This window comes from Syzygium oleosum, unplaced genomic scaffold, assembly GCF_021117445.2.
Source record: "Syzygium oleosum isolate NSW1041296 unplaced genomic scaffold, Sole_v2.1 Sole_v2.09, whole genome shotgun sequence".
Classification (NCBI taxonomy): domain Eukaryota; kingdom Viridiplantae; phylum Streptophyta; class Magnoliopsida; order Myrtales; family Myrtaceae; genus Syzygium; species Syzygium oleosum.
The window spans coordinates 11,975,537-12,000,776 of NW_026607493.1; the positions used below are offsets into that span (position 1 = coordinate 11,975,537).

The 25,240-nt window shown below is 38.3% G+C and overlaps 3 protein-coding genes across 5 annotated transcripts; 1 reads left to right on the plus strand and 2 right to left on the minus strand.

Annotated features, from left to right (window-relative positions):
- Window positions 1-253: 253 nt before the first annotated feature.
- Window positions 254-9,285, plus strand: LOC115693766 (splicing factor Cactin). Its single transcript, XM_030620826.2, has 13 exons — window positions 254-634; window positions 733-824; window positions 2,938-3,037; window positions 4,699-4,770; window positions 4,887-4,949; window positions 5,072-5,212; window positions 7,102-7,197; window positions 7,499-7,783; window positions 7,859-7,988; window positions 8,089-8,231; window positions 8,319-8,495; window positions 8,593-8,859; window positions 8,947-9,285. The coding sequence occupies exons 1-13, from the start codon at window positions 314-316 to the stop codon at window positions 9,064-9,066; spliced, it is 2,007 nt and encodes a 668-aa protein (XP_030476686.1). The 5' UTR covers window positions 254-313; the 3' UTR covers window positions 9,067-9,285.
- Window positions 9,286-11,678: 2,393 nt separating this feature from the next.
- Window positions 11,679-14,127, minus strand: LOC115690798 (wall-associated receptor kinase-like 20). The gene has a single exon (XM_030617269.2). It carries the CDS (start codon window positions 14,101-14,103, stop codon window positions 12,154-12,156), a length of 1,950 nt encoding a protein of 649 aa, XP_030473129.1. The 5' UTR covers window positions 14,104-14,127; the 3' UTR covers window positions 11,679-12,153.
- Window positions 14,128-18,141: 4,014 nt separating this feature from the next.
- On the minus strand, window positions 18,142-23,767 carry LOC115693433 (peptidyl-prolyl cis-trans isomerase FKBP16-4, chloroplastic). 3 transcript variants are annotated; one of them, XM_030620427.2, is made up of 10 exons: window positions 23,560-23,763; window positions 23,318-23,464; window positions 22,670-22,725; window positions 22,532-22,587; window positions 22,033-22,090; window positions 21,203-21,277; window positions 20,091-20,180; window positions 19,571-19,648; window positions 18,523-18,563; window positions 18,142-18,431 (listed from the first exon to the last, which is right to left on the minus strand). In XM_030620427.2, exons 1-10 carry the CDS (start codon window positions 23,642-23,644, stop codon window positions 18,404-18,406), a joined length of 714 nt encoding a protein of 237 aa, XP_030476287.1. In that variant the 5' UTR covers window positions 23,645-23,763; the 3' UTR covers window positions 18,142-18,403. The 3 variants fall into 3 exon arrangements, with proteins under 3 accessions (XP_030476287.1, XP_056170901.1, XP_056170900.1); XM_056314926.1 differs by lacking the exon at window positions 18,523-18,563 and having other exon boundaries at window positions 23,560-23,766; XM_056314925.1 differs by lacking the exons at window positions 18,142-18,431; window positions 18,523-18,563 and adding an exon at window positions 18,687-18,834 and having other exon boundaries at window positions 23,560-23,767.
- Between the last annotated feature and the right edge of the window lie 1,473 nt (window positions 23,768-25,240).

The window sequence follows — 25,240 nt, forward strand, 5'->3', positions numbered from 1 at the left end:
AAATTATTATTGGACGAAAATATCTTGACCGGCTGCAATATTTGGCCGACCAATGAGGCTAGGTCCTTATTTGAAATTATTATAGCTACTTCATATCTTTATTCGAAAAAAATGAGGGCACTTCAGATTTTTTATTTAAGAAAATGATGGCAATTCATACGTTATTCGGAATTTCCCCTAAAATGAAAGTAGCTAGAGATCCAAAATTACGTTTCTGTCGCCTTCCCATCTCCAACTTCCAATCTTATTCGCCTCTCTGCCGTACGCCTGAACCCCTAAAACTCTACTGCGGGTCTGTTCGCGGGAAGTAGCGATGGGGTCGGATAGAAGCAAGAAAGATGCATCTTCTTCTTCTGCGGAGAGGAACCGGAATCGAAATAGAAGAAGGGCAAGATCCGACGATTCGGAGCCCTCGGAGCCCGAAAGCGGTCACTCGTCGCCGTCGCGGAGCTCCGGCAAGCGCCGAGAGAGGAGCAGCAGCAGCAGGAGCAGTCGCCGGAGCCGCCGCAGGAGCTCTAGTCGTCGTGACGACTCAGATGGCAGCGGTGGCAGCGGAAGCGAGGGGAAGCGCAGCTCGAGGGTTATTACAGAGGAAGAAATTGAGGCGTACAAAGCGAAGAGGGCTCAGAACAAGGTACGTGCTTTGCGAGCAGTATTTGTCTTTGGTCGATTCGATTTTCGTTGTTTTGCTCTGTAATTGATCATCAGCCTTTTCTTGGTGTAATTATTCAGGCGATGCGTGTTGCGAAGAAGTTGAAGTCACAGTCAGTCGCTGGTTATTCCAATGCTTCAAATCCTTTCGGTGATTCAAACCTCAACGAGAAGTGAGTTTTCGATTCTGATTTGAAGATCGTTATTGTCGGTTCGAGCTTAGTAGCTCTGAGATAATGCTTTATTATAATCAAGATATAGGATTTTCTAGCGTACCTAAATTGTGTCCGAGAGAAAATCATGTCCCAATTCCATTTTCTTGATTTCAATCTTTATATCACACTGGAAAGGGCTGGGCAGGAATAATGTGGCTGCTGCTTCTGAAGGTGAATGCTGATTTGCCCTTTTCATGAACGGCATGATCCTTTATTTCTCGGCCATCTTAGATGGGGAAAAACATAATTTTGATCTTATTTAGTTTGAGGAATTACTTTCGCTCTGTGGACAAGAGGAATAGGTTGAGGCATGGTCAAGTTAATATGTCCCGAAAGCCCAGGCTGAGAATAGTGTCACGAAAAAGACTGCGATGCCTGACATGCTTAACTATGTCAACAGATGTGAGCTATCTACTGGTACATTGCGAGGTGGAGAAAAAAGTTCAAAGAGTTTTTTCGGATGTCAACTCGAAAGTACTGTCTTCCCTGGAAACAGAGTATTATGTGTATTCCTTGGTTGCTTGTGTTTTCTATGTTATTGCTCCTATGAGATAATGTGGAAAGAGGTCTTCTCAATTACTTCCAAATTGTGATTTTCCATTTGTATGTGAGTTTGAAACTAACCACAGTCTATACTGTTGATTGGTACTCTTCTGTGAGGATAGATTCAATTTTTTTAATGTGCCCCTGGTCACTTAATGAAGAGACTATCAGATATAAGCAATTGATGACATCACCAAGTGAACAAAAGGGTTCTTTTTCATTGATTTGGTTAATATTTGGAAGGAGGATTTTCAATCAAATGGGTGCTTTCTTCTTGTGGATGGACTGAAAACTAGCCTTCTGTATCTTTTCTTTCTTCAACTGTAACCTGAAATTGTGAAAACTTTAATTTTACCCTGACAGTTAGTACTGTCAGTACGCATCCTATTGGGGTGACATGATGACTTGGTGATGATGTGATGCTAACTATGCACATCTAATATAGTTCAACGTAGAATTAATCAAAGCACATTTAATTTTATTTTAGATCTAATGCTGCTGCTAGATCTGCTAGGATTGTTGGAAAATGGACAGTGGCAACTTAAACCTTATATGGTTGTTAAGCGGTGGATCCCACCTGACACTTTCATATCAATGGTAAATAGTCACAGAATTGAATTCTGTAAGATCTAGTTCCAGCTATCAAATCCGATGGATCCTGTTAGTCACTAGTTATGGTAGCAGTTAAGGACGCAGATCTTACCTTTCTCTCTCTCTCTTCTTCTAGCTTGTGTTTCAAGAGTCAGCTCCACAATAGTGCCATGTTAGTGCCCATCCAGCTGTCATATCGGTGCTTAATGGTCATGGTAATTAAGTACTAGAGGCAGGGTAGAACTCATACGTACCTAAGATGAAACTTTAAGTTTATGAAGTTCGTGGTAGAGTTGAAAAATTATTGAGGTATTTTTTTTCTTAGTCTTCTGCACTTTTTCTGTTATAAGCTTATCTCAAAGATCCTTCATCATGTGTAGTTTGGAGCTTGCAAGCTTTCACTTAAAGAAGCAAAACAAGCTGGAGTGCAAATCACATAGCAAGTACCAGGCCTACTACTGAATTAGAAAAAGGAAAAATCAGCTAGCCTACTGCTTGCTAAACTAGATTTTTATTTCTCCTTTTTCCACCGTCTAGCTGCCAGTTACCTAAAATATCTAGCTTACATACGTTTCCTTTGAGATTTATAACATGCATTTGACCCTTACTGGTATCACTTTTTGCATGCTGACATGTTGGCTAATGGTATCAAGACGAAATTGTCCTTTGCCAATGTCATTACTTTTCTATTTACCATTTATAATAATAAGCTGTTTGCTGGTATTTCTTGCCTTCCATATTTGGAGATGCAGGTTAAACAAGAGCATTTCAGAATTGTTGTGTCCATGCTCTATGTGGCAAGAAGATTATCTGCAATGTGGAACCTTTTTTTCTTTTGAAAATTGTTTGTGGATAATGCACTCTTGTGAAGAAGATGAACATTTAATTTTTTGTTCTTGATCATTATGATATCTGATATAGGGTAAGGAAATTGCAGGTTTGTATGGAAAAAGAAGATTGAGCGTGATGTCTCCCTGGGTGCAGATCTTGACACGTTCTCTATCAAAGCAGAGAAAAAGAGGCAGAAAGAAAGAATGGTATTAAAAAAATTTAAATTTTTTCACGTAATGGGGTTTCTTTTTTTCTTGTTGATACTTTCTTTTCTGCACAATCCGTGTGCTTGATGTTTGGCTTATAGATTTTTTATGTGGTGATTCTGGTGAATTTATTTAGCTAAGATGCTGAATCATTTGGGTGCAGAAACAGATGATCTTTCTGTTATTCAACTTTAGTATCATAATTTGACAAAGCATATAAAAATAGATGGTGGATTGTATATGGACTTGATGCTGGTGGTTAATGTAATGAATTAGTATTTGCAATGGAACTCAGAAATGCATTTGTAACTGGATAATAAATTGAGACGGAATCAAAATAGAGTGCATAAATATGCAAGGCAAAAAGTTCAGGGTGGACTATTTGAAGCATTTTTGGCTCCATCAAGTTCTTGAAAAAAGGTATTGTTCCTCATATGATGCTATGTATCACATAATTTTCTTGCCTACTCCTTTTTTCCATCTTTTGGGATCCTTTAGATCTTTCATAATGGCCATCTGCTACTTTTGTTTGTGCGCTACAGGTTCATCAGGGTTTTGTTATGGTTTCTTTGTTGAGCTAGTCTTCTTGTTTAGGAATCTGCTACTTCCTGTACCATGCGTCAAATGCATTGCCATTGCAGAGTTCAGTTGTTATTTTCTTAAAAAATTGGTGTTCAAATGCCTTTAGGAGATAGTTGGCTAACAGTCCTCTCAAAGTTTTTTGACCTTTTAGATGGAGCCCCTTTAACTTCTCTGCTTATGCTATTAAATTTACTACTCGGTGTAGCGATTTTTTTGTATGTCTTAGTTGCTATGAAGTAGAAACCCACTTTAGTGAGACTTATGGCTCTTAGTTATACCTTAGTTGGCATTTTCTTTCTTTTCATAGTTATGTTACTAAACCCATGTAATCCAATTTAATCATTTAGGTTTAACAGCATTCCTCTAAAATCTGATTTAGGGATGATTGCATCCCGATTTTTATCCATTCAATGTCTCCACAAAAAAAAAAAAAAAATGCACCGTGAAATTCCTTTTGCATTTACCTAGTTGGTTTATCCATAAACAAGTGGTACTAGGTTAGGGCTGAGGCTCTTGGATTTGTTATGTAAAGCACTTTTGACCAAAGACACAAATGACTGAACCATCATGTATGTCTTTTGGGCAACATTAATTTTGGAAATATCTTGGGTCCTTTCCTACATCGAGCATCCCCTTTTCTCTGAGGCAATCGAATTACATTTGGATCTTTAGGTCACGCATCTTTCATTATGTTGTTTGAGCCTTTAGCAATAGTGCATGGATAATTTATTCTTTCATACCTGCACTCGACATTCCTATGCATTCAGTGGTAGGTGGTTGTATTCAAGTTTACTTCTTCATACTTTCCCTTTAGTGAGATCAACTTATTTAGGCTGTTTGTTTCCACTTTCTATAAGCAAAAAATTACTTATTAACTTTCCTGCGAATAGGAAAAAATTAGATTAGATTTGATAAATTTGACAAAAACTTGCATGATTGCAAGTGACTTTATATATTGATTTATAAATAGGTTTTCAAGGATAGGTAGTGCTGTATTAAATAAATGTGAAATCTCAGATGCTAGAAAGCAATAAGTCTTTAAGTAAATGTGTCTAATTACACCCTTGCTTGTTATTCAGGCAGAGATTGAGAAAGTGAAGAAGAGAAGGGAAGAAAGAGCACTTGAAAAGGCTCAGCATGAGGAGGAAATGGTATGTTTGGTGAAGTCACCAAAGCAAGATTTCTCTTGTTGAATTGGTGATGGGCGTGAAACTCTAGAAGTTTTACTGGCACAGAGAAATGATTTCTGTATTTCTGCTGTCTGCAGGCAATGCTAGCCAGAGAGCGTGCTCGAGCAGAGTTTCAAGATTGGGAGAAGAAAGAAGAGGAGGTATGGCTACTGGTTATTCTGTATTTCAAGTTCTCCATCTCTCACTATCTAGTCTTCAGAGGCATCATTTTGACAATCGTTTTTCTCAAGATTGTGAGTCTTTCACACATTTTCTCTTGCAGTTTCATTTTGATCAAAGCAAAGTCAGGTCAGAGATCAGATTGCGTGAAGGGCGTGCAAAAGCAATTGATGTTCTATCAAAGCACCTCAATGGTTCAGATGATCTGGATATTGAATTGAATGAACCTTACATGGTCTTCAAGGTGAAAATTTAATTTATTCTAATATTAAACTGCGTATTCTGACAGACGTGCGCTTCTTTGCCTTTCCTACTTGTATTTTATTTTCTTTGAAAAGCTAAATGATTTGTTACATATATAAGGTATTGAAGAGGTACTCTTCTATGTAAATTTATGAAAGGAGAGTGTGCTAATAATCAAACGAAAAGTCTCTGTTTTGTTAATACAAACTCAACTTCTGTAAAGCTTTTAACCTATTCACCATACATCTAGTTGCTTGTCTCTTAAAGGATGGAACACTCCCCACCCTCGAAACCAGTCTAGAAATTCGAGGAGGTATAGGACATAAGAGGTTCCTCTCATTTTTGTCATTGATAAAGCAAATGCCTTTCAAAGCTCTGAGTTACTTGCTGACTTAAAAAGCTCATGCCTCCTGCATTCGAAAAAATTGCAGCCGCGGATTTAGTTGTCATCTCAACAAAGAGCAATAAATTGATCCATTGTTTACTAATTCACATGCTCTTTCATATAGAGTCATCTATATGCCAGCCTGTAACCTCTATTCTGCATACTGTCCCTGTTAAGATGCCCTCTTAAAGAGCCTCCAAACGGTGAAAGTCACTCAGATTATCTATTTGAGATAAAGTGTTTCAGATAAAAAATCTTTTAAAGAGGGAGTTCAGTAAGGGTTGGCTGAAAAATTTCATTCAGCATTAAACACCTCCTATGCTTCTTTTGTACCTTGCCCCACACAAGTAGCTTATACATCTAATTAAAAAGTTGTTTTATTGCCACTTTTGAACCATCCATGTACATGAATAGCTCCACTGAATTATGTTTGTACATGTTTTTGGAAAACAACAATATACTTTCATCTGTGGCTGACCTGAAAATGTCGGGATGGATTCTCCTTTAAGGATAATCCAGCATACTCTTTTTTATCCATGATGTTTTAACCTGTAGTGCCTGCAGTCCATGTTTTTCTGACAATTGACAGATGTACCTGTTCCTCTGATAGTAACTGAATATCTTTTACCATAATTTTTTTTCCTTTCATTGTCTAGAGTTTCTTCATTAGCATCTAATGGCCAGCGTCTCTTTTATATAGAAGATTGGATTGATAGATTCTTTCACTTTTCTTGAAGATCATGTTAGTTGTTACTTGGATTTGAGTAGAGAAGAGCTTGTTTGAGCTGCCTTTGACTGGGCTGCTGCTACTTTCTAAATTGAATTTTGGCCTTAAGTCCTCCTTCCTGTCCTCCTCTTTTCCCTCATTTTGACTTTTATTCGATTGAGTATTTAGGAGTTGAAACTTTTGAAATTGTTGCATTTCCAAAGACACAAGAAAAAGGAAGAAATAATAAAAAAGACGATCTTGCAATTTATGGGGTAATTTTACATTCACTTGGAAGTCAAATCTCTCATCTAAAGCTGGGGAATAGGGGACTGCTTCTGGGCCTAGCTTCTCTTTTTTTGGCTTTGGTGCCAGACAACTTGTTGGATTGAAAGTCCTAAGCCACGAAAAAGTGTGGATAAAAGCTCCTCAAACAAGCTCTAAATATTTTATTTTATTTCGATCAGACAATTAAGCTGCTAGGGAAGTGCAAGTGCATCTTTTTCACTTTGGGATTTGATTTAGCAGTTTGATACTCGGCTTCAGTGGTCAATAGGAGGTCGATCATAAATTGTTGACCATACAGACTGTGCTTTAATTGACCATGAAGTGAATTTATTGTTAAAACTATGGTGTATAAATATTCCTGTAGGTATCTCCCAAGAAATGTATAAAATGAGAACTCATCTGGTTGTTTGTTATCCTGATAAAGTATTCAAAATAAATTTTTGATAAGTTGAATTTGGAGAGGCTTATTATTATGGTAGCTTAGCTGTCCTTGCCACTGCATTTGAATCAGGGCTTAACAGCGAAAGAAATGGAAGAGCTTCGTGGTGACATCAAAATGCATCTCGATTTGGATACAGAGACACCGACACATGTTGAGTACTGGAAGGTAATATGCTTTTTCATTTTTTTTTATTTTCATGCGAATGGTTTAGAGATCTTTCATTTAGTGTCTAATAGTCATCATGTGACTCACTTCTCAGCATCCTTGATTTTGGTATCTATCCTAGGCATGGAAGTGCTATATGAGCTCTATGAGATCATTGACACTTAACATGGTTGTTTGACCTTTGAGCAGTGCAATGATGTTATCTGAAAGTAGTGTCTGAAAGGGTGGATTATTCATTATAGCATATGAAAAGTTGACCTTCTGGGTCTACAGATTCTTATTTCTTTATGTTACTGAGCAGGCACTTCTAGTGGTTTGCGATTGGGAGCTGGCAGAAGCTAGGAAAAAGGATGCACTTGATCGAGCTAGAGTGCGTGGGGAGGAGCCTCCTGCTGAGTTGCTTGCAGAAGAAAGGGGTATGCATTCTAGCATCGAAGCAGATGTGAGGGATTATCTGCATAAGAAGACCTACCGAGAATTGGAGGATATACATGCTGGTGTTGAGACTCAGTTGCGTTCTGGCACAGCTAAGGTCGTGGAGTTTTGGGAGGTTATCCTCAAACGTATCCACATATACAAGGCAAAGGTATTTTTATTTTGATATTCTTTCACCGCTGATAATGTATATTTGGTGCATCGATTTTGACTGAATGAAACATAGGCTTTTTTGAAAGAATTTCATGCGAAAATGTTGCGCAAGCATCTTCAACGTCTGGAGCAGCCTGTGGATGTCGATGATAATCCAGAAACTGCTAATGTCCTCAGTCCTATACAAGAAGATGTGCCTGATGGTATGTTTCTGTCTACTAGTAACTTTTCTATAGAATTCTTGTTTCACCTTTCAGTTCAGACTGGGTACTAAGTTACCATTACCATGGTTTTGATGTTTAGATGAAGGATCAATGTCCCCAGAACCCTTACCTCAAGAAGAGATGATGGAGTCAGAAGAGGAGGCTGGATCATTTTCTCCGCAACTGCTGCATGGTGAAGAAACTGAAGGGGCCATTGACCCTGAAGAGGACAGGGCTGCATTGGTAACTTCCTTTGCTCCCTGCAGAATACTTAGTGCAAAGTGAGTAAGGGTGTGTATCTAACCAGAGGTTTCCGGTATATATTCTTAGGAACGGAAAAGAATGGAGGTGCTAGAAGAACAACAAAGACGGATGCAAGAAGCAATGGCGTCAAAGCCAGCTCCATCAGAAGATAATTTTGAAATGAAGGCCATCAAAGCCATGGGAGCCATGGAGGAAGGTGATGCAGTTTTTGGCACTGGTGCGGAGGTGAATCTGGACTCACAGGTGCTTCATGTCTCCAATTTTCTTGACTGTTTTTGACTTATTCGTGTCATATTTTTCTCAGATAACCTGATCCTTGAATTTATCCATGTGGATGCAGGTTTATTGGTGGCATGATAAGTATCGACCGAGAAAACCAAAATACTTCAACCGTGTTCACACTGGATATGAGTGGAATAAGTACAATCAAACACATTACGATCACGATAATCCACCTCCGAAGATCGTTCAAGGGTATAAATTCAATATCTTCTACCCTGACCTTGTCGACAAAATTAAGGCCCCAACATACACGATTGAAAAGGATGGGAATAGCTCAGAGACGTGTATCATCCGGTTCCACGCCGGGCCCCCATATGAGGACATTGTGAGTCTACTTGATCAGAAAATCACCTTTATGCATTTGTAAACCTTTTGGCTGTCATATGATTCACATGCTGCTGGTGTGCTGCAGGCTTTTAGGATTGTGAATAAAGAGTGGGAATATTCTCACAAGAAGGGCTTCAAATGCACTTTTGAAAGAGGGATTTTGCATGTTTATTTCAACTTCAAACGTTACCGCTACCGTCGATAAACAGTTTTTTCTTTTTCTATGGAAACCATAGGCGAACAGCTACTACTTGTTTTGAATCTTCTTTGACACTGGGAATTGCCAGTCGGATGTGGATTGTAACTTCAATGCTCAAACTAATTGTATGATGACCATTTTGGAAGCAAGGAGACCAAATTTTGTATAATGGCATATTCACTTAGCAGTCTGGTAATACTCGCTGAACAGTTATTTTACTTGCTAGCTTGGAGTAGTTGTATTTTTTATTTGTTTTCTTGACCAAGGTATTTTATAATTACAGGTTGGAAATTGATGCAGGTTGTGTTTACTTGCATCAAATGGACAATGTTATTGATACTTGCTTCCTAGGGATATGCGAGGCAGCTGCCCGTTAGTTGTCCTTTATCTAACCGGCTATTTACGCGAAGCAACTACATGTTGACCTTGAAATCCTTCTTTCATCAAGAGCCTGTCCCAAGATCTTCTAATTACTCTTTCAAGATGATTAAAGTGAGAGCTTATTCTGGGTGATTTGCCTTTGCTGTGGCTTTGGCCGTGGCTCTAAAGTCTGGCCTTTTATGCTTTGGGTGTATTATGAATCTATCTTTATAGTCAAGGATATGAAATTATTACCAGAAGCTTAAAGTGAATAATAAAAAAAAAGAGAGCAACTCTTAAGCAAGGCTTGGACACTGGTTCACTCACGTTGGTCAGCTCTGGGTTCGACTAGATTGATTTTTAATCGAGGACACAGAAGCATGAGTTAGCTTGCCGAAGATAAAAGAACACGTTAATAGTTCATATTTGCTCCATGGTTAACACATTGTCACCGATGGATATTGAATTGATTGGTTTAGTATGAAGTCCAAAAAAAGTCAACATCACATAAAGCATTATGTGAAATCTCAAAATTCAAGGAACAATACTGAAAAACAATTCCAAGTCTGGTTTCGTATAAGCATTTAAATGGATGCTAGGATATAGCAACTTGTTTGCACACGCACGCACAATACTGTTCTTGAACTCTAAGCCAATACCAAGAAATTCATTTTATTCCAAGGCAACTATATTTCCGCAACCACAAATTCTTCTCACACAACTCTCTCGAACACTATATTTGTATTAGGATTGCCCCTAACAATCGACTTGTAATTGACATATATGTTCTTGAAAAGTAAAAAGATTAATATAACCTCTTTTCTCGACATGTATCGTGAAAATACTAGATTTTTCCCATAGGAGAGAAGATAAATTAATTAAGCCCACCCCCTAAATCATAAGAGCATGTTGATCTTGACCTAAGCTATCGATCTAGTAGTGGTCATGCTTGCCGTGGGATATTTTTGACTCAAACCAAAGTGATTTTATTGCAAGGGCACCCGATTCCATTGGACTAAATGCATCGTAGCCGTCCATTTTATGGGTCCTCTATATTAGGCCCACATGAGATTCACTGGGTTTATGATGGACCCGAATAGTGGACCCGAGATCAAGGAAGAAGTTTTCCACGACCAAAGAAATAGAATTTTTAGGCATTAGACTAAAGGGGTCAGATGTTGGACCCCCAAACCTAAAAAGGAAAAATCACTAGAGCCTGTTTAGCTTGCTAATTGGAGAATCCAATCAGTCTACAATTACATAAGTTTTTTGTGCCCCCTCATTTTTCAAGTGTTTGGTGGGCTACGTTTTCTTTTAATGATATTGTCACAAGAGGTTCTCACTGATTTGATGTGGTTGTCTTTATTGCAGTACTTGGAAAAGCTTCCCTCATAACTTGAACTTGTGGGGTGCGCATGATTGCTCATCTCCACCCGGGAAAGCTGTGGAGACAATGATTAGTCTTCCTAAAAGAATTCGTGGATCAATCTCCTTTGCTTTTGACTAATCCCATTTTGATATCTTTGTTTAGTTTACACATTGAGATTTGTTAAACTTTTCTTCCTTCCAACCAGTAGGAAGAAAGAAACATTTCGGCATGTGTCTGGTTCTAAGTGAAGCAACAATATCTGACAATCTGCTTTTTTCGCCAGTGTTGGATATGGCCCCCTTTGTGCTCCTGCAATAACCCAAAAGGAGCTTAGAAAAATGTTTGTTTCGATGTTGGAGCACCCCAAAATTGGGAGAGGAATGGCATGCGCGAGTACAATTGTGCGAATCATATTACTGTTTAACTTATTGTGCTGGTTCGAGTCACATTGCACTAACATCACATAAATGACTATTTTCGAAATGGTTATGACTGCGTGGCAGCGATGATGTGGTAATAAATGATCAATCATCACTATTCATGTACTTTGACTCTCGTCTTGTTTAGCATTACATGTGCAATGCACCCCACTTTTAATTGGCCGTTATGCCACTTGTTACTGTTAAGGGATATAGCCTTCACTTAAAATGCATCTGCCCAAACGAGGAATTTTATGTTTCCATGGATATTTTTCCCTTCAGGGCTTCTTCAATTGAGTTATATTAATTCCTTGACCACCATAGTGTATCTGCATTTAGCCATATTTACTTTCATTATTAAAAGTGCGTTTCCACATTCATTTTTCAGTTTATTCGTACCGCTGATCCGCGATCCTGCTTTGTTGCCTCTCCCTAGCACCTTTCCAGAACCATATCGCAAGAATCATGATATATTAAACACAACAAAGCATGCCTAGTTCTTGGCCTCCTTGTATTAGCTGGATCCAAAACAAATAACAGAACCAAGAAAGCTTTGGATCGTATGAACAGACAAGAAAATAAGAACAAAAAAAGAAAAGAACATAAAAGAAAGCAGAGTAAATACTTGAAAGTCCATCTCTCGCCTCATCTTTTATAATGCCAAAGTTACAAGACCCTCAAAAGATTCCACCAATCTCAAACAAGATCCACAGGTCCACATTTCATGGATCACACTTTCTGCTCAAAGCTTAGCATCTGATCCCTTAACTTTCCCTCTTTCCTCTCCTGACCCACCGAATCTATATTCCTCATACCGCTTTCTTATCGAAACCGCTTGGCATTGTCGTTTCCGCGACATCAGCAACGCTCCATCTCTTTTTCTGATGTGATTTTTCAAAGGTAACGTCATTCAATTGACATGGCAGACAAAAAAAGATCATGAAACTAAGTTCCATCCGATGATTGCGGTCCCATCGACTCCGGAACACTCTGCCAGTCGGCTTGACATACGGGTTGAATGATGCACTCGAGTTCTTTGACAACATCCTTCATGCTTGGTCTGTCCTCCTTTCTCTCCCCGAGACAGGCGAATGCCAGCTCCGAGAAGAGCTTCACACTGTTCAATATATCAGTAGAAGGTTCCGTCATAAGCAGCTTCCTGTCTACAACTCCCATCAGATCCCCGTTTTTAGCTCGTTGTCTGACAAAGATGGCCAAGTTGACATCGTCCTCATTTCGAGTGAAGTCAATTGCCTTCTGCGAGGTCAGAAGCTCGAGCAGCACGACACCGAAGCTGTACACATCGCTCTTGTCAGTCAGCTGGTAGTTGCGGTAGTATTCCGGGTCCAAATAGCCTAATGTTCCTTGAGCACATGTTGAAACGTGGCTAAGACCTGGCTGGGCAAGCCTCGAGAGCCCAAAATCTGCAACTTTCACATTGAAGTCGTCGTCCAATAAGATATTTGTGGATTTGACGTCTCTGTGGTAAATGGGCGTGTACGCTGCGGAATGGAGATAAGCTAGTGCCTCTGCAGTCTGCAGAGCAATTTTAAGCCTCGTCATCCAGTCTAAATATGTCGACCTCTTTTTGTGCAAATGGTCATGGAGCGTCCCATTTGCGATGTACTCATAAACCATCAACGGCACGTCGGCTTCCATACAACAACCGAGGGGCTTAACTAGGTTCTTGTGATTGACTTGAGATAGTATCCCAACTTCATTCAGTACCTGTTGTGTGCTCTTGATATTCCCCACTTTAGCTGACTTGATGGCCACGATAGTCCCATCCGGAAGCTCGCCTCTGTAGACCTCTCCAAATCCGCCACTTCCCAAGAGCCGGTCTTTGGAGAAATTGCTAGTTGCTTTCTTCACCTCCTTCAAGCTGAACATCCTAGCAGATTTCCCACAAGTGCTCGACTTCAACATATCTTCTCTCGCCTTGGCCAGTTTCGCCCTATTAGATAGCCTGTAGGACTTTCTTAGGGTGATAGTAGCTGCTACTGTGGTTAGGCAAAGAAAAGAAATTACACTGGTTGATATCTTTATACTGAGGGTCGAATAAGCATGTTTCTTCGTCCTCGAGCAAGTCCCTAGAGTGCGGTCACGAAAGTAACCTTTATTGCAGAGGCAGCGTAGGGGACCATCTGGTGCAACTCTTGAGCACTTGGAGTTTCGAGAGCAATCTAGCTGCGATCTACAGAGAGGTTCAGGTGGAGGGGCCCACTGTACTTCGAGACCCTCTTCCCATTGATTGGGCGGTTTATGCGGGTCCAAATAAAGGATGCTCCTGAACGCTTGACAACCCGAACTGTGGAGCCGGATCTTGTAAGCAGAAGGCATGCCGCCAGCAACGAAGGTGCAACATGGGTCCAGACTGCCGGCACACTGAGCCGCTCGAGCTTTGTCAATATGTCCCGAGCTCTCCAGGTAACGGTGGCAGAGGCTCGAGGAAGTGCAGTTGAGAGGAGAGACAAGGAGCCGAGGTGAGCAGTCGAACAAAAAGATCGTATTCGACGAAGTTATGTTGAAGGGGAGAGATTGATTCAACCAGAGGCCTTCGCTAACTAGCGCGTCACGAGTAACGCACGAGTTGCCAATCCAGGGCGATGGTTGCACGACCATCCGCTGAGAGGAAGCTATGATCCGGTTCACCAGATAGGAGCTGCCGTTGAGTGCGTTGAAGTACAGTTTTTGAGACCCAGGATCGCAACGGAGCGAGTAATCCGGATCACCACAGGTGGGATCGGTACTGAGAGGGTAGGGGATACTCATGGAGCCGCAGTCTGGGCATGTCTTTTGTGTGGAACACTGATGGATGCAGCAAAGATGAACAGTCAAAAATCCACAAAGGAGGCTTAGTTTATGACCAGGCCTTCTTGGCTTTGGCATGGTCATTGTTGCATGCAAAGGAGAAGTTACGAAAATTGCAATACTATGACATGACAAAGGAAGAGGCTTGGGTAGATAAAGAGTTTAGAATGTGAATAAAGTGGGGGTAAAAATTTAAAAATTCTAAAGTGGGTACAGGAATCTAGGGTCACTGAAAGTTTTATCTTTCTAGGGGAAATCTGATTCCTGTCACAATCTGGGGAAGTGATGTTCAAGAAGTGTACTCCTCTGGAAGGAAAAGATTTTCCCAGAAATGGTTTTGTTCCTGCTTAATGGGGATTCATGCTTTTTCTTCACTCGTTCTATCGAGGGACTAATTTATATTCACGGGGGATAAGTCAATGGCTTGGGCGTGAATGACAATCATTCTTTTCCCCGGTCCTATTTTTTTGGTTAGAATTAGATATTCCCTAAACGAGTTTTCGAACAAAAAATAGCGTTTGATTACAACACAAATTTCCTGTTACTATAATAAAAATTCGTTTAATAGGTTATTATTAAATTTCTATTCCTGGCGGGCGGCGGCAGACGGCTGACGGGAGGTAGCCGGCGGTTGGCACGGTGGGGGGTGGTGACGGGCGATGAGGGCGAGCAATAAGAGAGTTGTTAGGCTGCGCATGACAACGATTTTGTGCCCGGAAACAGATTCTGCTCAGAAATGATTCTTTTTGATTCTGTGCCCGGAATTGATTCTGAGCATTTTAAGGCGTTTGTTAACAGCCCAAAATTCCATCCCTGGAATAGAAAAAGAACAGAAATGCGTTTGGTAATGTCACAAAATTTCTTTTTATTAATAATATTTTTAAATATTTTAATATTTCTTTCTTTTTTTTCTTTTCCTCCTTCTTGGTCATAGCCTGCTCGCCGGCCATGACCGGTAAAATATTTTTTTTATTAATAATATTTTTATTAAAAGTATTTTTTCTTTTTTTTGGCCATGGCCTGGTCGCCGACCATGACCGGTAAAATATTTTTTTTATTAATAATATTTTTTATTAAAATATTTTTATTAAAAATATATATTTTTATTTTTTTGGCCATGGCCTGGTTGCCGACCATGGCCGGTAAAATATTTTTTTTATTAATAATATTTTTTATTAATAATATTTTTATTAAAAATATATATTTTAATTTTTTTTTGCCATGGCCGGCCGGCTGGTAAAATATTTTTATTAAAAATATATTTTTTTCTTTTTTTTTGGCCATGACCTGATCGCCGGCCATGGCCTGTAAAATATTTTTTTTATTAATAATTTTTTTTATTAAAAATATACATTATTATTTTTTTTGGGCATGGCCGGTAAAATATTTTTTTTTATTAATAATATTTTGTATTAAAATATTTTTATTAAAAATATATATATTTTTCTTTTTTTGCCATGGCCTGGTCACCGGCCATGGCAGGTAAAATATTTTTTTTATTAATAATATTTTTTATTAAAATATTTTTATTAAAAATATATATATTTTTTTATGGCCATGACCTGGTCACCGGCCATGGCCGGTAAAATATTTTTTTATTAATAATATATTTTTTAAAAATATTTTATTCTCGTCAGATCCGGCGAGGGCGGTCGGGCCGGACATTAGAAGCTAAATTAAAAACCAAAAAAAAGGAAGAAGAAAAAAAAATTGATTCTCAAAATTGTTCCCAAAATCAAGAAGCTACTTTTTTTTTTATTCTTGATTCTGCTCCAAAACTGATTCTGGGAACAATTTTTGACAAAATTGTGCCCAGAATCAAAAAATTAAACAAACGCATTTCTGTTCCCAAACTGATTCTGGGAACAAAAGAACAGAATCAAACACTGTTTGGCAAGTTGTCATGCGCAACCTTATTTCTGTTTCTATTCCAAAAATAGACAAGTAAAAAATTTCTACTTTTCATTTAAGTTCCAACCTATTTCTGCACTGAAAATATGTCCCGAAAGTAAAAAATGAAATTGCGTTGTCAAATGAATTTCCATACCAAACCTTTTCCCGAAAACAGAAAAATAGAACAACAAGCAAACAAAATGGTTATCATTCACGTTTTAAGTGGCACTACACTATCTATAATTGTGATGTTATGAACATTTTCTTCTCTATAGACATGCACAGAGAAATGTTTCTCAAACTTCATGGAGAGAATTGCCAGACCAGACCAGCCTACTCAGCAAACAATTAAGGTGACAAAAAAGTGCAGTAGACAAAACCTTGGGTTGATAAGACAATTTGTATATCTGTGTTGCTACTAATGTGATGAGAGAATTCAGTCTGTAATCACTTGAAAAAAAAGGGCTGAAGACCATCTTCTTCCATTCATTCTGCTACTTAACTCTATAATATCTGTGAAAAGACGGTGCCTCTATGTATATGCTTCCTACATCTAGGATCTGGAAGAAAAGTTATAGGAAAGGTGATTCCACATGCATAATGAAACACTAAAGCCTTCCTCACAAGTCCATCTTTCCCCCCTTGAGATGCTTATTGGATTTTGCCAAAAGTAATGTGCCGCCTTTTTTTTGCAGTCGCATCCCAAAAGAACCCACGAACTTGGGGGCAAAAATATCCTGACTTTTTAAACTATCCCAAAAAACTCGTGAACGTTTACTTGATAGACAAAAACACCCAACGTTAAGTTTTCCAGGCAAATGACGTAGCTAAAGGTGCTAATTTGTACAGCAAAACACGTCCGCTTGAGCCAAAAGATGCCGCAGATACGTCAACAAAAGCCAAATAACACTGTTCTCCGATGGGATAATGACACAAACAGTTCTTGAACTTTGATCCAATATGCAATTTGATCCTTAAACTTTTAATTTGTTCAATTTAATTCTTAAACCTTAGTATAATGTTCAATGTGGTCCCTGAATTTTTAATTTGTTCAACGTGATTTCTAAACTTTTGGTACATGTTCAATTTAGTCCCTAAACTATGTAAAAAATGTTCAATGTAGTCCATGAACTTGAATTAATGGAAGGACTACATTGAACATTTTCATATAGTTGAGGAACTAAATTGAACATGTATTAAAAGTTTAGGGACCACATTGAACAAATTAAAAGTTTAGGGATCAAATTGAATATTATGTTAAAGTTCAGGGACTACATTGAACAAATTAAAAGTTCAGAGACCAAATTGCACATTTGACCAAAGTTCAGGGATTGTTTGTGTCATTTTCCCTTCTCCGAAACACAGTCATTTTTTATTCCTCTTGGTTAGGCCTAATATGTTCCATGCATGTCTTAGGATATCACTGCAAATCTTTTCCCTGCTAATCTATTTCCCTAAAACATCACTGTTGATCACGTCATATGCCATATCAGTTTACTTAAATGGAAAATTTAATAGTAGGCATTTTTGCCTCTTGACAAAATATTTAAGGCTTTTTTCGGGCATTTAAAAAATCAGATATCTAACAAGCCAAAATTCAGGTTTTTTTTTTGGGGGTGGAGGGATTTGGCTATTTTTTAGGGTAAATGATACAAATAGTCTCTGAACTTTGATCAAATATACAACGTCATCATTGGACTTTTAATTTATTCAATGTGTTTCCTGAACTATTAGTAAATGTTCAATGCCGTCCTTATATTTGCTCAAATGACAAACCAGCCATTATTTTGATGACGTGATTATCATATGCCGAGTTTGATTTTTAAAAAAGATGAGTCAAACATGTCCATTTACTTTAGACAAGGGAAAAAAAATTAGGCCGTTAACTCGTCCATCATTATTTGATAACATGATTATTATATCCTGAATTGAAATGAATCTCCTAGGTAATCCAAGTGTAACTTTTTTTTTTGTCCTCAATTCAAACTTAACAAATCGGAAGCCATATTAGCATATAATCTGTGGATTAGATTGACCATTTACCGATAGTTCAAAGATTATATTAAACAAATTAATAATTTAAGAATCACATTGCATATTGAACCAAAATTCGAGGACCATTTGCGTCATTTTCCCCTTTTTTTTTACCAGCCCTTCGAAGCTTTTGGACAGAAATTGGCATCATTGTTCGTTGTCTTCAACATACCGTATGGGAGAGAATCATACAAATATCAGGTAAATAACAACAATAATTGATTAATGCACTCAGCAGACATCTACAAAAGACACTTTCTTACGCAATAAGTGTAGGGCTAATCAAAATAAATTGAGCAACTTGCAGGATAGCAGACTCGTGCATCTCTAGTCATACACACAATATCGTCTGCGGCACTCGGGCTCCATATAATTCAGTTTTTGCAAAAGCTTCGAGCTTCTTGTATTCATCTCGCTCAGAAACGCCGCATGATAAGCAATTGGGAAGATACAGGATCTAACCTTCGACGATTTTGACAGGAGATCTGCAGAACAAACAATCATTTTCACCCACTGTTTGAAAACATATGAAAGTCAATACGCTACTTTTATTTCTCCTCAATGTGTACGTCTTACCCGAAGGGACTTTGCTTGATGGCTAGGAGTTCAACATCCAACTGCCAATTCCACAACAGGGGATGCGAAAGTCAAGAAGACACCGAAGGAGGCAGTAGAGTAAATAAATATGTGAGGTTGGCTACAAAAAATCATGCGAAGGTAGCCATATGCGAAGGATGTCATAAGTTTGTTACGCACAAAAAGATGCTATTTTTGTTTGAGAATTGAGGCAGCAGAGTCAAAACACTTCACGTTTAGGAGGACTGACGATGCTCCTTCTTTAATTATGGAGTACTCATGTGGAGCATCAAGGCTGTGCCACCTAATGAACTTCAGGGATAAAATTGTCAACAGCAGTGAAGTTCATCAGATGGCCAATGTTCATGGTATATCAGCACTCCAAAGACCAGTGTTGAGACATTTTTTTTTTGTTTTTGTTAATGTGACAGACCCAACCTTAGATCTCTCCTAAAGCTTCTTCCAGTGAGAAATGTAACCTTCCAAGGATCCAACTTGTTCTATCTGCAGACAATAACTAGAAACAATAGCTAGAGCATGGGAACTTTTACAGCTTTCCATGTGAGCTACATCTCATGCGAATCAAGCGGGGAGAGCGCTATGCAAAGGGCTACAGAAGAGTCATAGTCATATAGATGACGAGATTGTTTTGTTGTCCTTCTTCCAGTGGTATGACTTCAGCAGGATAACAAGAATAGGAGAAGTCTCATATACAACGAACCCTTGGGAATTCTTCTAGTAATAAAGAAAATAGTGGTGGAACTGCAGGACGCCAATTTCTTCTTTCTAGCTATAGATTGGTTCTGTTAGATTGCATCAGATGGGTTAATATTTTGTGGTCCTCCCATCTAAAAATATTTTGAACAAATGCGCACATTACTTATCATTTTACTAGTTTACCAGAAGTTACTGTAACCTCCTTCTGAGTGTGGAAAGAACTTGTCAATAAGTACAATATGCTGCTTACGAACATAGAAGAACTTCACTGGATGAGACAATGACCATCATAAATCAAAGTGCAGAGAAGGCCAGAAAGGAAGTGCGTTACCTCTATTGTTGCATTTGGCGGGATCTCCTGAACCCCTTTGCTTCCATAGGCTAACTCAGGCGGAACTATTAGTAATCTCTGATTTCAAGAAGAACAGCCAGGATTCAAATTGGATGCACACAAAAGTAAAAGAGAATATATTAACAAGAGAGGCAAGTGGAGGAAAGTCTTGTTGACACTCCGTGGATCATCCACTTATGCACTACTGAAACCTATCTACCGCCATTTACTCCATAGGATCTGCATATCATATCATGTACTCTAATCCTCGCTATTGCACTTCACTAATATACTTATGCAGAAGTGATATAGCAGCTCTTCTGTCAGTTAATACATGAACCGCTTGCTTAGGCAATACCTCCTTAGTTGGTTCCTTATAGGAATTGTAGACAGAGCAGCTCAAGAATCGTTTCCCAAAGCAGACAAAAGAATATATGCATTTTGAAATAATAAAAAGGTAATGTTCTGAGTTGGTCAAAGTTGACGAAGTTATATCATGCTACAATATAAAATATAGTACCTGGCCGCCCACTCGCATGCCTTGAACCCCCAAGTCCAAACCCTTAAGGACTGTGCCCCTCTCTGATTGGCCAACATCAAATCCATATGGCTGCAGCAATTAAGAAATGTTAGTATCAACCAAGCTAAGGTCATAGGATGAAATGCCATAAGAACTATACAAACTGGAAACACAAAATTCACGTCACAAAGATGGAACTAAACATTCAGATCTAATTCAACAAATCAAGTCGTTGTGTATGAATCCTTAGAATAGAGGTTCATGGCAGCATCTTAAAACACAATGTTACTTGCTACGTTGATGTGAACTTGTTAACAGGAGCTTAGGATGAACTACCTTCTTGGTGATTCATTCTGATGCTATTTTCAATCAGTTAAATGAGCTTGTTCACCATGCTTTTGGAATAACTTGTAGCAAGCCACTTTGTCAACTCTCCAATTGCAAAGTAATGAATTGTCGATGTTGCATGATTTGTGGTATGCGGATAATGAACCCTTCCACATCAGTCCCCATCATGTGTTGAGTCAACTTCCTATAACTTATTCTACAGATATCCGTTGGACTAAACCAGATTGAAACCAATTTGAGAGTATAGTAAACTGATCAAAGGTTTTGAAAGTGTAGAAAAGAGTACCATTATATTGCACTTGCACCCCAATTAAAGGAAGACAAAGTTAAGTATTAAAGAGTATGCCTCCAATGTCGATAATTCTCAAACTTGAACTCTTAAAACGTGAAGCCATAAACTCTAAATGTATTAACGGAGTTGTACTAGTTGTGAAATGACCAGAGGATTGGCTATCACATGCTAAACTTGTTTACCAAAAAAGAAAAGGAGATAGTTCAATTTTTGCAGTTCCAAGAAGTAAAGATGATCCTCCCAATTTTTTTCTGCTGACAAACAATAAAATCAGATCTGGACGCCACATATTGGTTTGATCATAACATGGTAATGACTAAACAATCGTGATGAAGTAAGCTTAAAACACAGTGAATTAGCTCAATTAGGATCCAATCATGCATTAACCACAGATTCCTATATGATTTAGTCGAACGCAAATGAGCTGAACTTAGTAAATAGCTTCAAATTAGGAATGACTAAACACTCTTACCGTGCCTCCACCCACACCGAGCCCCTGTCTGCTAGTCATAAAAGTAATGCCCTTCCATTTAGCAACATAGTGGACCTGATGAAGGTTAAAAGTCATAAGTACTACAAAGTAATTCATTATTTGATTAATCAGAAACGTAATTGAAGAAAGCATATTTTTCTACATCAACATAAATGGATTAATGCAGCATCACACATTGCCTTCTTCATAGTTATTACAGACCACGAATAGGTTGATAGCTTTAATTATCAGAATGTCTAACTGTTTCATATACATAATGGGACCCCTGTACTTTTTTTTCCAGCTTAACAATTTTGCTATAACCTTCATACTGCACTATCATTCCCGGCAAAATGCCAAGTTTTTTGTGCAGAGAGTGAATATTTAAAGGCTTTCAAGAAGTTACTTCGATATTGTTTATCTGGTAACATTGTAAGCCATAATACACTGGAGCACATTACAGACTGCATCAGTTGTATCATTATGCATTAATGAGACATCACCACTCCATCCTAAGGGGAGTGAATGCTGAACTATCTCAGGATGGATTTCATGTCACTGGTCATTTATAAGTTTAAAAAATTCCAGATAACCACTTTCTCATATAATAAGAGCCTTTCTCCTCACCATACTTCCACATACATGACCTTTCATAAATTAATGACTGCACAATGTAAGTCTCGTAGAGCAAGATACAAAAAGATTATCTGATGCATAAATAGCACATAAGGTGCAATCAGATGCATGATATTGTGCTATCATTTAAGTAGAAGTAAAGAGGGCTGAAGTCTATCAGAAAACATGAAATTCAACATGAATTACAACCGTACTGCAACCCTTGATCCCTTCACAGCCTCAGTTCCACCTCCTACTTTTATATCATAATACCTGGAGCAGAACATTTTCAAAGTTACCATTCATGAGTCCTCTCGCATTAAAATTACACCTCCAAATAACTTTTTCAGACATAAAAGCCTAAATTGCGCTCAAAAATAGAATATCGTGACAATTTGAGAGCAATGATACTCTGTGACATTTGATGCTCTGAAGTTTCTGCAAATTTATTCCAAAATATTCTCTTTTAAATTCTGCATAAGTCTGGATCATTCACTTTCCTTACTAAGCCATCGTTTGAATGAACTATGCAATCTAGCGTCAATTGATTGACATCGGCCCTCAAATAGTTGAAAATAGATTGAATATAAACAGGAGAATGAGCTCTCAAAGTGTAGAAAACAAAGCACCACTAAAGAGTCTTGACTAGAAACTTGCTCCATGGAAAATATAAACGAAAAAAAATGTAGAAGAAAAGAGATTCAGGTGACTAACTTCAGACCATTGGGGAGGGATTTGAAATCACTCTCTGGTACTTTGGCTCCTCGGAGCTGCAGCACCACCAAAAGTGCATCATTGCTCATGTAAACAACAACTCTAAACAAGGCATGAAGTAAGGGCGATAAAACTTACTGCTCTTCTACTCGTGCTAACAGCATGAGCTGCATCAGATATGCACGCGCCAGCAGCTGATATACACAACTCATTAGGACAAAGACAAATCTTGAGAGAGCTGTCAGGGATGACAGGACCCTGATGAATAGATTTAGGTAGGTTCTAATAGAAAAAACTTGTCAGATAGATGAATCCACGAATTCCCACTCTTATATAGTTTACAGCGTGTAAAACTCGACCCTTAGGGGGAGTAAAAAGAATGGAAAAACAATGTTTACGACTCCAAATTACTCATCAGAGGACTTCAACTTAAAAACACAGAAGGAACAGTTTTGTGCTCTGGTCAAGTTTCTCTTTTTCTTCTTTTGAAGACATTACATACGGCAGTTAAACATCCTATTTCATTCATACGAGCAGTTTACTCCATGATAGCACAGCAAACATCGATCCTTTCCACAATCAGCAAAAGAAGTCCGCATTTTATGGGCATGCCACATAGATGTTTGCATTACGTTTCCAATCTCCGATGATTGAAACTGGCATTTAATGAACCCATTTGAAGAAAAAATCTAAAAAGAAAATCCTCAAATCAATGTCAATCCACATGAAGCTGAGCTGCATAAGAGCTTGAAATGCCACCCGTCTCTGATGACGACATAAACTAACCTGACACTAGGAGACAAGCCAGGAGTGCTCTTCTTCCGTCCGAGCGCAACGGCAACGGCGTGAGCTCTGCTTTCGCAGAATCACTGGAGGAAGATGATGAGCATCGGCAAAGAGTGACGGTCGATGCCTTCCTGATTTGTTTGCTGCCTGAGGATTTACAAGATCAAAGAAACAATCAGCTGAATTCATAGAGAGAGAGAGAGAGAGAGAGAGAGAGAGAGAGAGAGAGAGAGAGAGGGTACTTAGGGAGAATGCTGGGGAGAAGAGGCTGTGAAGGTGGATTTGGAAGGCGTGTGGTTGAGGGGGAGGGAGAACAGAGAGTCCCATGGAAGAGTTCGTGTTGCAGTGACAGTTAAAGCAGGAAACCAAAGGAGCAGCGGCTTTGATCTCCCTCCGACATTATGGATTTTAGAGAGAGAAGGCAAGAGAGAGAGGATAGTAAATGAATTTGGTCCACATTTTGGCAAAGCCCGAAATCGGAGAACGCCTTGGATAAGTTTCTCTTCCTGGGGCCCCCCCTCGTTCCTCAACTTGAAAGGGAGAAAAAAAAAAGTCTCATGTGTTTTGTTCCTAGGTAATGGTGAAAAACTCAAAATCATATTTGGTTTTCCACCGAGGATTTTGTTATTAAATATCTTGGAGGCACTCGTTATAAACCTAAATAAAAAAAATTTATCGTTTCAATGCATTGTCTCTATGATTTTATGTATACTGTGTGCGTTGGAAATGAAAATGGTACTTTATTCTGAATAAATTAGGACACTTGTCAAGAAGTTTTGGAAGGGCGCCCATGCTTTGTCATAAACTCCAATCATTATACAACACCAACTGAACTTTCTTTATAGTATGGTTGTTAATCCTCCATCGTTCTTTTTCATTAATTTCTGAAAAGATAAACTAACTTCATCGCACGGAGATATCTCCTCTAATTAAGAAGTCAGATCAATTTATTCACTCAAGAACTAAAATCAATGAATAATAGGACAACTAGGATATAATAATTGCCACATACCACATTCTCCAATGTGAGACTCTTTCACTTGGTATTCTCCTGGTGCACCTCAATAATAAACACGTGTAATGCACATGACTCTTTAGATTGAAAATGTGATTTTTATCACATTATAAGTAGGGAAGTAAGAAACTGCATAAATCCCTTCAATTTGCGAAATAGTACACGTTGGGCCCAAATTTTACAAACCTTTTTTGAACTTTAGATAATGAAGAAATGTTCTTCAAATTCTCATGGCTCTTGTTAAGGAGTGTCGTGGAGTATTCACTATTCACTGAGCATACCCGTATATTGATTCTTAATGTATTGCTTACAGTTAAACATAACACACAACAATATTGAAAAAAACAAACTTTCACATCTTATTGCTTTAAAGAACACGTTTATATTAAAGAAAAATCTAATGTAGCAATATGCAAGTAATTATTCAAGCCAATAGGCCCATTAAATCATCCAACAAACATCTGTGGCATCACTTACAAGCAAATTTGGTAGATGAGTCTTAGTTTGTCTAGCATTATTCAATTATTTTAATTTACCCACTCAATATAGGACGTTACATTGATTATATATTTTTAAGGGTGGAAAATTGTTTTAAAAATTTTAAAATTTTTGCCCAAAATACAATCAAATCTTAAACGTTCTTTTTTACGACCATCTAAACAATTTTGCAGATGTGATATACCAAACACCCGGCATAATATTTTTTAATATTTTCTAGCATGAGAGATGCTGACGTGATGTTGAGAGAGCGGGCCGGGGGTTTGTTTCTTCCCATTTTTTTTTTAATTTTTCTGTATTTTAATTTTAATTTTTTATATTAGCTATATTATTTCATGGAGCGCCCCATTCGTATCGCATTTGCTAAAAGATATAAACATCACATCAGATCTTCGGTATGTCATGTCAGA

Excerpts from the sequence above, each read along its gene's own strand:
- LOC115693766 (XM_030620826.2), top strand. The coding sequence starts at position 314 with ATGGGGTCGGATAGAAGCAAGAAAGATGCATCTTCTTCTTCTGCGGAG. Across the intron at positions 825-2,937 it reads GATTCAAACCTCAACGAGAA|GTTTGTATGGAAAAAGAAGA; the intron begins GTGAGTTTTCGA and ends AGGAAATTGCAG. Across the intron at positions 8,496-8,592 it reads AGGTGAATCTGGACTCACAG|GTTTATTGGTGGCATGATAA; the intron begins GTGCTTCATGTC and ends ATGTGGATGCAG.
- LOC115690798 (XM_030617269.2), bottom strand. The coding sequence starts at position 14,103 with ATGACCATGCCAAAGCCAAGAAGGCCTGGTCATAAACTAAGCCTCCTT.
- LOC115693433 (XM_056314925.1), bottom strand. The coding sequence starts at position 23,644 with ATGGGACTCTCTGTTCTCCCTCCCCCTCAACCACACGCCTTCCAAATC. Across the intron at positions 22,726-23,317 it reads GGCTTGTCTCCTAGTGTCAG|CTGCTGGCGCGTGCATATCT; the intron begins GTTAGTTTATGT and ends TGTGTATATCAG. Across the intron at positions 18,835-19,570 it reads CGCCAAATGCAACAATAGAG|TTCATTAGGTGGCACAGCCT; the intron begins GTAACGCACTTC and ends TTATCCCTGAAG.